The sequence below is a fragment of the Limanda limanda genome, chromosome 3, assembly GCF_963576545.1.
Source record: "Limanda limanda chromosome 3, fLimLim1.1, whole genome shotgun sequence".
NCBI classification, from domain to species: domain Eukaryota; kingdom Metazoa; phylum Chordata; class Actinopteri; order Pleuronectiformes; family Pleuronectidae; genus Limanda; species Limanda limanda.
In genome coordinates, this window is record NC_083638.1 from 20,496,090 (window position 1) to 20,506,365 (window position 10,276).

Below are 10,276 nucleotides of genomic sequence, written 5' to 3' on the forward strand. Positions count from 1 at the left end.
ATGACAGGTCTAAAGTAGGGGTGTCTTGACAGTCCTACGCCATTAAATCTGAAAAATTGGAAAAGAACAAAGTGTGTTGGTTAGTTGTTTTGTCTGGAAAATAGTTAAAATAATGTCTTACCTATTCTTATAGATTACTTCTCAAATCACCATTTTAATTTTACTTAATTCTTCACCTAAATCTGCTCACACACACACACACACACACACCATTGGCATGCGACTGTGACCCTGCATGTAGTATAATCCTTCAGACTGCATCACAAGAGAGTAAAACTTGATTTAAATATTAAAATAACATTATGAAACAAATACATTAATAGTAGTGGAAGAAACTAACAAGTGAGCTTTCTCACTTCCCTCATCTGACTCATTGTCAGGTTACTCTAGTTAGATTTCTTAGCTAGCCTATTTTCCTGCAATTTTTCCCAGTTTGCCTGATTACTCTACATTTGCACAACCTATTTAAATTAACGTATATTACAGTAGAGATGTTTTACACCATGACAATATAACTCCCAATCGCTCTCTTAGTCATGTCGACATGAAGAATCCACCAACATAGGCCTACACCTCTTCTGTTTCAAGCTAGCATTGGTTAGCATTCGCTTGCTGCTAGCCACTGTTCCCAGTAGAAGATGCAGACACCTAGAATCAAAGTAAAATCTCAGTCTCAGCCAGAAACCTTTTAATATGAGACACTGGAATTGAAACTCCATAACTGAGGGAACTTTAACGTTAGGTTTCTTACCTTTCACTGTTTAATTTCCTCTCCTTTTTCTGTCACAATCCAAAGGAAGATCCCTTGGCTTTGGAGCAAGTTTAGATTTTTGACATATTTTATATATTTAACACGTGTTGAAATATTAAAAACAAAAAAAGTGTGTTGGATTTGAACACATTCTTCTGAGACTTCATAAAACAACCAGACTACAGCTTTGCTCAGGGGAATAAATAGGTTGAAGTTCTCTTCAGTGTGGAATTTGTTCTCCTACTGGAAAGATTATCATGAAACATGGTGGAAGGATGTGCTATTGGTCAGCAAATAACCTAATAAATATTGGTGCTGATGCAGGAATTATTTCTCAACATGGATGTTGATGCAAAACATAGGTACATTTAGGGGAATGATATCTGTGAGTGTAAAATTTGGTGCAGCTTTGAATTTAAGGGGACTGTTGTGCCATTCCAGTTTATTTAAATTCACTAAATCCAAAAACCAGATAGAACCAGACTTCTATTCACTTTAACTGTAGGTTTCTTTTACTTCACAACGCAGCTCAATACAAAAGAGGTAGTATAATAAAGTAATCAGGTTGTCATAATGTAAGTAGTACATTTGAGATCAATGTAACACAGTTGATTTAGGATGTTGATATATTAATGCTCTGATTAGCCGTGTACACTGTACACTGACTGGTAAACTGAACAGGTACAGGAGTTTGGACACAGTTTACCCATCTTATATCGACAGAGGCTACATGTGCAATACCAATACTAAATTCAATGTGGTTTGAAAAGCAGATTGTGAGAGGCAAATGTTGCTAGGCAACTTGAACAGCTGAAGAAGCACTTGTGGGAACTGGTCAGAGGAAAATAAAGTCCCAGATGACATAAAGAGCTCAACAATGGACTTCTATTGTTATGGTGAGTATGCTCTGAAGGTTTATATTGGACTGAGGATGAAAAACTAATTATTCTGCAATTACTGCAATGTCTTCCATCTACGATGCAGTGAAGACTTTGTAAAACCTGAGATATTAAAAGTTGTTGTACCATCATCATCACATGAAATTACAGGTTTTATTGCACAGGCTTCACACAGCATGACGGCACACACTAGCTTGTTCCTTAGGAAAACAGGCAGCTGGGCTGGAGATGGGTCTGGGCACCTGCTGCAGTGCTGCCCTGGAGGATCCGTGTGAGGCTCTTACCCGACATGTAGCGCCCGTACTGCACTGTGTCAGGTTTGGTGGACACGGGCACCTGATACCCTTTGGGAATAGAAACACTTCCTGCATAAGACAAGGGTGCGTTATTGTGACATGTCTGGTGTGTGGAGGTCAGGGCTGCAGGGTGATTGGGAAGCTCCTCTCTTGTTCCTCTCCTCCCGCTTCTCTTATCCAACATGAAACCTCTTTCCTGCAAGTTCGCTTCCCCTGAAGCCTTCCTGCCACTGCAGGTCTGGCCGTCAACCTTCAGATTCAGATGCTGTGTCTTGATTGGTGGTAAGAATGTGTAGGTCTTGATGGGAACCACGGTGCTGTTGGGCCTGTGGCTGTGTTTCTGAGGCTTTATAGGTCTTTTCTCTGACACGGTGCATTTTGAGGACAGATGATGAGTCCGCCAAGTCTCTCCAAGAGTTCTTCCTTCCTCTGTCCTTTCTGGGAAGTGATGTGATGCAGTTTTCTGCATGGCATTGACGAAAGGCCATTCTGTGTTATCTAGCTGCAGAGCTGCCACAGCATTGACAATGCAAGATTCTCCCTGTTGGTTACAAAGTCCTGGACACGACTCACAGCGCTGCTCTGAGATGCTGCGTGAGCCTTCTGAAGTAACAGGTGTCAGATCTTCTGAGATGGTTGGTTTGTCTGCATCCTTTTTCTCTGGTTTCCTGTCTTTCTTCTGAGTCAGAAGAATGCAGCTCAGTGGAGCCACTCTGTCCCAACCACAGACCTGTTTTAAAACCAATATATTGTTAAGTATGAGAACAACAGCTTGGATGTGTTGAAACTGAAAATATACCAGAAGTGTTTTATCATTTTGTGAGACTGTATAGATTTGACATCAGAAAAAAATACTACAGATGAGTTACATAAAAAACTGGGAATATAATTCACCAGAAATTAGTCTAAAACATTTTGTAAATAGATGACTAGCTGACTAAGAAAATATAACATATATAACAATATATATATATATATATATGATATAGATATAATATAACAATTGATGTACAGTTTTAATAAGGACTACTACTTAAAGGTAACATGACATCCAGTAAAAACAGGCGAAGGTTTTGCAGTAAGAATATATCAGCTCAATTTAAATGTTTACATTTCAAAAACCTTTGTTGTCATGACATTCACACGTGTTGCCAAAGCACAATTACAACATAAAAGACATTGCTCAGCCCTCAGTATAAGCAGTACAGGTTATTGAGCTATGACCAAGAAAAACAAATATTCACTTACAGCTTCTTCCACACCAGAGTACAGATGATACTGATATGGCTCCAGTTCTTTCACATCGGCCTCCTCACTGAGGTCCAACAGGATGTCAGCAGGTCTTTTACTTGTTCCCCTCTCTGGTGTCTGGTAAAGCTCCTCATCCTCCTCATCCTCCTCATCCTCCTGTGGTGAAGGCTCCTCATCTGATCCACACACTATGAGATCTGCTTCTTCACATGTCGCCATTACTCTCCTGGTTTGTGTCAGTTTACTTCAGTGAGATCTAAACAAAACATCATAACGTGTGGAGTGCGCATTGTTTGGTGCTTTACAATGTAGATACGTTTGAAAAGTGAGGTCACAGCAGTGTGTCAGGGACGGGACTCACCAGGAGGAGGCAGGCTGTTTCCCATGATGCATTTCACATGTGTGTGTATCGCTGTTGTTTCTTCAGGAAGCAGCAGTCATTGAGGAAGTCCTGCAGCTCGTCCTGGAGGGTTTTCTCTGCTCGACACAAGCACAGAGGCGCTGGATGCCTTCACAACGCTGTCGCCATGACGACCCGTAGAGGAAAAGCGTGACGTAAACAAAAGGGGGGAGGGGTTGATGTTGCGTTCACGTGCTCGTCGGAAGGTCCCATTTCCCGAGTTGTGAAGTTGGTGTGCTCCTACTATAGACTGTTTAAAAAGATGTTCAACATGACTGCTCCCCAAAAGTAAAGCTAAATTGTCACGATCGCCATCTGGTGGCTGGCTGCAGGGCAGGTCATAAATCCCACCTCTATGTTAATGAATGGGACAAATACAAAGTCAATGTATGTTTCACCTCTAATAAATTTTCTCAAAAATGGTCTCTGTCCTTCTTAGATAAACCTTATCAGACTAAAGCTGTTTTCAGACATGGAACGAACTCTGGGTTTTCTCCAGAGGACGTGCATGTGTAGACCATAGACTGAATGTGTGAACACAAATGACCCAGTGAGGCGCTCCCTGCTTAGCCTCCTTGGAAAATGCTCAATACAGGAGACGTTGATTTGTCAACCCAGTAGGAGATCCCCTGCTGGGTTCACAAATCGACTTCTCCTGTCGACTCCATTTGCTACTGGATTCACAACGAGTGAATGGGGGGTTGATGACACTTCTAACAAGCGACAGAGACAAAAATTAGTTCAAACAACTATCTCCCGGGGAAAAGGTATTCCACCACACATAGAAAACACAGATGAAGACATCAAGAGAGTTAATGGTGAATTCTACCTATAGGTCATGTTTGAAAATGGATTTATATGTGTCCATGTGCTCATTTTTGTTATTTGATGCTGACATTTTTTTGTGAAACCTAATGATTGACAGCTGAGCCTGATAAATGATTGGTTGAGTGCATGTATCGATTTGACCTTCCTTCATCCGTCACTGCAGAGACTGTCTCCAAATGCACAAGATGGCAGCATTCATATGCAGCGTATTTTAGATTCATCTCTGGATAGTGGGAGGAATTGGAGACATGTCGTCCATCCTTCAATTTCCACCTATAAATAATGTGACTTTAGCACTCTGTCATTTTAGGTAGATCTTATCACCCTACAGTTTGTTCAAGCGTTCATTTTGCTTCAAATGTGCAAGATGGCTGCATTCGTATCCAAGGTATTTTCGATTCATCTCTGGATAGTGGAAGAAACTGGGGGACACTTTTCTCCTTTTAAAAAAAAAAACCCTTTTCTAAAGTCTATGGTTCATGTACTTTGAAGTTGGAATGTGGGAAATGTAACATTGACGCTGTAAACAAAATGTGTCAGCGAGCGTCCTGCGCATTTGGAGCCAGACTCTTTTCAGAAGTGATGGAGGAAGGTCCCATCGGTACACACACTCAGCCATTGATCAGTCTCAGCTGCCAATCATGTGACAAGAGTTCACATATAGTGCAACCATTTAGAGCTGATTGTTAATTATACTAATAGGTTCGAACGTGATGACTTCAGCAACTCGGCGACTCGTGAACCATATTTTTTGGGGGGGACACTCCTTGTAGTTGAGACCATATATATCTATGGTTGAGACTGTGAGTGGTGCTCACATGCATTTCTTCGGTTCTTCCCACACCACGTGAACGCAGCATGACTGAACGTGCTGAACTACTGTCAGTTTCTCACATTTGTGTTATGCAACCAGCCGGGTTCCGTCACAATAAAAAGTAAAATTTAAAGAAATTCTATAGTAAAAGTGGTGGAGCTCTTTCCCGCTGAGCTGTTGGGTCACTGTGACGTGACAGTGTGACGCGATGGGGAAGTTAGCCGGAGGAACGTTCTGTTCTGCACGTAGAGCTCCGGCAGACGTCAAACTGATCAGCACACATGTGCAGCCCAGCGGGGGGGGGGCGGGGCTGATGGTTGCGGCGCAGAGAGGAAGAGAGAGAGAGAGAGAGAGATGTTTTCATCTTAGTCCTTGACTGGCTCGTCAGACAGAGAGATATATGTTCCTCTCTCTCTCTCTCTGGAGATGTGAAGTGGCCGATCAGCAGGGGGGGGGGCACTCTGCTGACGCACAGCATCACCTCGGTCCATTGGTCCAGAGCCGCGGAGTGTCGGCGGGTGACGCAGCCGGAGCACCTATCCGCGAGGGGGACACTGACACCTGACGGCGCCGGTCCCCCCACCCCCCCAGCCCATCACGACCACTTGGGCTCTGCAGTGCGGGGACTGCTTCGTTCCATGGAAGCGGAGTGCGCTCGTCCTGCCCCGGTCATGCTGCCCCCGAAGAACTGCCTCCCGCGGAACTACAGCTGCATCGCCGGGCTGTTCGGGAGCCTGGCGGCGGCCAACCCGCGGCTGGACGACGGGGACGACTACGACGTGATGAACGGCACCTGCGAGCCCATCGAGAGCCCGGTGGTGGACGAGCGACCCCGGGGCAGGGAGATCTTCCTGAAGCCCCAGCAGAGCCCCAACCTGCGGCGGAGGTGCAAGTCGCTGCCCACCCCCACGGAGAGGGCCAAGCTGGAGGTGTCCCCCCGCAGCAGGAGTCCCACCAGCCAGAAGAAGGTCCGCTTCGCCGACTCCCTGGGGCTGGAGCTGATCTCGGTCAAGCATTTCGACGATGCGGACGAGCCCGAGGTGCCGGAGCGCATCCTGGCCAAGCTGCACAAAGCTCCGCTGCAGCTGAGCCATTTGGACACGAAGTTCCCCCGCAGCCCTGCGCAGTCTGTGTTCATGGAGCTGCAGTTCAGCAGCCCGGGCACGCTGCGGGGCTTCGAGCAGAAGGTGCGGGAGGTGCGGGTCCTGCTGGAGACCGTGACCGCGGACGAGTTCAGCCTGTCCGGCTTCGTGCGTGTGCTGAACCTGGCCTTCGAGAAGAGCGTGTCCCTGCGCTACTCCCTCAACAACTGGATCACGTTCATGGACAGCCTGGCGTCCTACGTGCCCGAGTCCAGCGCAGGGGACACCGACCAGTTCCGTTTCAAAATCGTCACGCCCACCTACCTGGACGACGGGGGCACGCTGCAGTTCGCCATCAGATACTGTGTCGGAGGTCACGTGTTCTGGGACAACAATAATGGCAACAATTACAAAGTGCGGCGTCACCGGTTCAAGATGTCCCCGCCGCGGGAATGGGAGAACGGATGGATTCACTTCATCTGAGGCTGCGGTGGCACAGTGACGTGCGTAAATGTGCGCGTAAAACCTCTCCGGCCACCTTAATGATGACTGTAGCCTGTTCAAAATGACCCCCAGCCCCCCTCCCACCCCCCTGCCACTGTCCGCTACTTTCATACACACGGACAAGAACTGACCACGACATTTGAAATCTTTGCAGCGCTGTGGTGACAAGCCGAGGGTTGAAATGGGTAAGCTGCTGGCAGGTGGCCAGTGTGTGGATGATAGAACATTTGCCCTGGTGTCGGGGATCTGTACAGCCTGGTGCCCCTCGGGAGGGCATGCTCCTGTTATGTAATGTTGGAACACGTGCCACGGAAAACGTGCCGGGCACTGTTCGTTTGAAGAGAGGCTGTATGTTTATCTGATGGCATGGTGGTACCCGAATTATCGTTTTTGTTTTGCATGTTTGCAAAAAAAGAAAGAGAGTTTTGACAGTTATGTGCGTATTATTCCAATTTAATGTATAATTTCCCACTTTCATGCCTTGAAAAATGCCTTATTTTAGGCCATGCTGTTGGAAGTTGTGCATTCAATGTTATCCAGTGATGTCTTGAATAGAGGAAATGCATTGATCGCCATTAAACGCTTAGAATAAGGCCTATAAGACCATATAACCTGTTGGCTTCCAATCCGGGGTCACCAGCCCACACAGCTGCCTTTTTACTGTTAATGCACCTGTTCAACTGCAGTTCCATATCTTCCCCTGCATTTTTAAGAAATTTTCCATATTTTCAAAAAGTCCAAAGACAACAAAGTCTCAAAAAAAGTTACCTCTGGATAAACAATTCCCCAAATTTTAACTGCATCATGCATATTCCATCAATTCCTACAGGCTGAGTTCATTCAAAGGGCCTTCAACATTCCTGTCCTGAGCTGTTTTCTGAATGAACCCTTCAGAGTGGTTGTTACGTTCCGTACCTTCCAAGGTCAAATTTACCTCAGATTATTGTGGACTTCTTTTCTTCTTCACGTTGATCATTAGGAAAACAGATTCTTATTTTCTGAGTAATAATTTTCTAACCAATACATTCAAACAGAACAGCATTACTGTACATTTTAAATGTGACACATATTAATTTCTTATGTTCTCAGTTACACTGTGTTACACGTTTTATCAGAGCAGTGTTGTCTGTTGACCCAGTAGCTGTTACATGACTCAAACCAGCTTCCCCTGCTCTAAAGGTGCATGCTAGCCACCAGGTGCAGGAACAGTGCTTCTCACACATCAGCACAAAACGGGTTGATCCGGCTCACTGGCTCATATTTCCATCATTATTAAATTGCCAACTATTGTCTGATCGATTAATTTCCATGCCACATGCCTTGATGGATGTTCCACAGTTGACTTCCAAACCTGATCCAAATCATGCTGGGCTGGGTTCGATCTTGTCGTAGGAGTTTAGTTGGGTGCGGTTATTCAAATTTTTTTTTTTTTTTCTTTGGTTGTATTATATCAGTATTCTTTCGTGTGCAGAGAGTTGAGTCTCCAGTCCAGTGAGCAGAGCAGGAGGCTTTTAATTCCTGTCCTCTGACTGTAATCTCAACATCACTTTGGCCCTTGTTTACGTCAACACGGCAGCAGAGGGAGGCTCTCCTATTAATGGGGATGTGGATAAAAGACTATTCCTGTAACCACTTAGTTTTTGGAGAAGTTCCACTGAGAATCCATCAGAAAAGTTTATCTGAAACTCTCACATGATTTGAGTCGTTGTGGCGCTGCACGCTCCCTGATGCTGTTAGACTACTTTTGCTGAGATGAGAAATGGACTGCTGTCAGTTGATATTTGCAGCTTAGCTTCACCATGCGCAGAGCTGGATTAAAAAATAAATGAAAAGGATCTGGCTGTAGCAGGCAGAGCTTACTGTGTGTTACGTTGTTTAATCAGTGGGTATTTACATATTGTCTGCATTGGTTTTTATTAACTATGTTTAAGCATCCATGCAGTGTGAAACCAGAAAGCATTAGTTACTCAGACTGAGGCTACTGATGTGGGCAGGATGCAACAATACCAGTCATCTGCTACAGATGGAGGCTTTTATTCTTAGATTTTAACATATGATCATCATTATTCTCTTCGACTGTCTGACTACGATCTCTCTACATTTTCCACAACATGTTACTCTGGTTAAAAGTGTGAAAACTGTCATATCAGTTGCTCAGGTTTATCCTGCTGTCTTCCTCACTGCTGTTGTTATTGTTGCATCCTGACCCGCGAGCAAACGAAGGGCTTCTGGTTCAGATTCTCACCTCAAACTACGTATACGTCACCGTTTGTATCAGAGCTCACTGATCTATAGATATGTATGTAAATGTGTTAATGTGTCATATTGAATGTCTTCCTATTAACTGTTCATTGTCGCGTGTATTCTGAAGCATTTTTAAAAGTGGACTCGAGAGACGTGAGCTATGAAAAGTTTACCTGACGATGCTGTGAAGCTGGAGGATAGAGTATGAGCCTAAATTAAATTGAAATCCTAAAAGCACACTTATTAATCAAATCTAGGATAGGAATCATCGTGCACAGTGATATTTTCTCTCAAAATGTTTTATATTAACTAAAAGATGTTGCGGAATCTTCCCTGAAATGTGCAATCGAAACGCGAGCAGTGTATCTGAATGCAATGAGCTATTGGAAACCACATGTGCACGACTACAAGTGTACACTGCCTTACTAAATTCTGAGTTTACCATAGAGATGTGTGAAAGAGGAGGAAGGTGCTAAGTGATTCTGAAGAAATGAGGTGATTGCAGGGCATGTAAACTGAGGAACACATCTGGACAAAAAGGGGAAATGCAATGTGGCGTTTTGAAACGCTTGCCACGAGCGACTAATGATTGTAGCTGATGCTGAGCAGACTCAGTCAGATCAGGTGTAATGCACTTTGAGTGGGAAAAGGAAAAGAGGGTGTGTGTACTGAAAGCTTCTCCTGTGAATAGCTACTAACCAAGATGTTCTCCATCCTTTTTAATATTTTACTGCTCTTTTCTCTTACTGTTGAAATCACCTCTGTCTGTTTCATAACCACTGTATGACACTGAGGTTTCTTTCTGGATTTGCTTTCGAGTCAGTGTTTATTGTTTTCTGTCAATTCTATGCAGCACTTTCTGTTTTAAACTGTACTATGAGATTCATATTTTGAAGTGAATGTTTCACCATAACTGTATTCTTCTTCTTTAGTCTCCTTTTTAATGTAACCTATATTTTTGTTAAAACAATGGTAAATAAAGGCATTTGTGATGATAACCAAACACTCTGTCAGCCCCTTTAAATTCACAATAACCCAAACCAATCTTTAGTCTTTATTCAGTTTCTATCGGCCGACGTTGTGAATGTTAAATATGATTTGTTGCATGTTCATCACAGGGACTTTCCCTTAATGTTTCAGCCTCTAGCAAACCTGCACAGTTTATAATTCAAACCCTAAAACGAGTGCGTGTGTGACTGCAGAGCTG

General features: G+C 44.2%; 2 protein-coding genes across 2 annotated transcripts; one reads left to right on the forward strand and one right to left on the reverse strand.

Moving 5' to 3' along the window:
• Positions 1–1,784: 1,784 nt before the first annotated feature.
• On the reverse strand, positions 1,785–3,416 carry LOC132998138 (uncharacterized). The gene is made up of 2 exons (XM_061067637.1): positions 3,195–3,416; positions 1,785–2,676 (listed from the first exon to the last, which is right to left on the reverse strand). The coding sequence occupies exons 1-2, from the start codon at positions 3,414–3,416 to the stop codon at positions 1,852–1,854; spliced, it is 1,047 nt and encodes a 348-aa protein (XP_060923620.1). The 3' UTR covers positions 1,785–1,851.
• Positions 3,417–5,623: 2,207 nt separating this feature from the next.
• Positions 5,624–10,072, forward strand: LOC132998302 (protein phosphatase 1 regulatory subunit 3E). The gene has a single exon (XM_061067859.1). The coding sequence runs from the start codon at positions 5,878–5,880 to the stop codon at positions 6,802–6,804; it is 927 nt and encodes a 308-aa protein (XP_060923842.1). The 5' UTR covers positions 5,624–5,877; the 3' UTR covers positions 6,805–10,072.
• Positions 10,073–10,276: the final 204 nt, after the last annotated feature.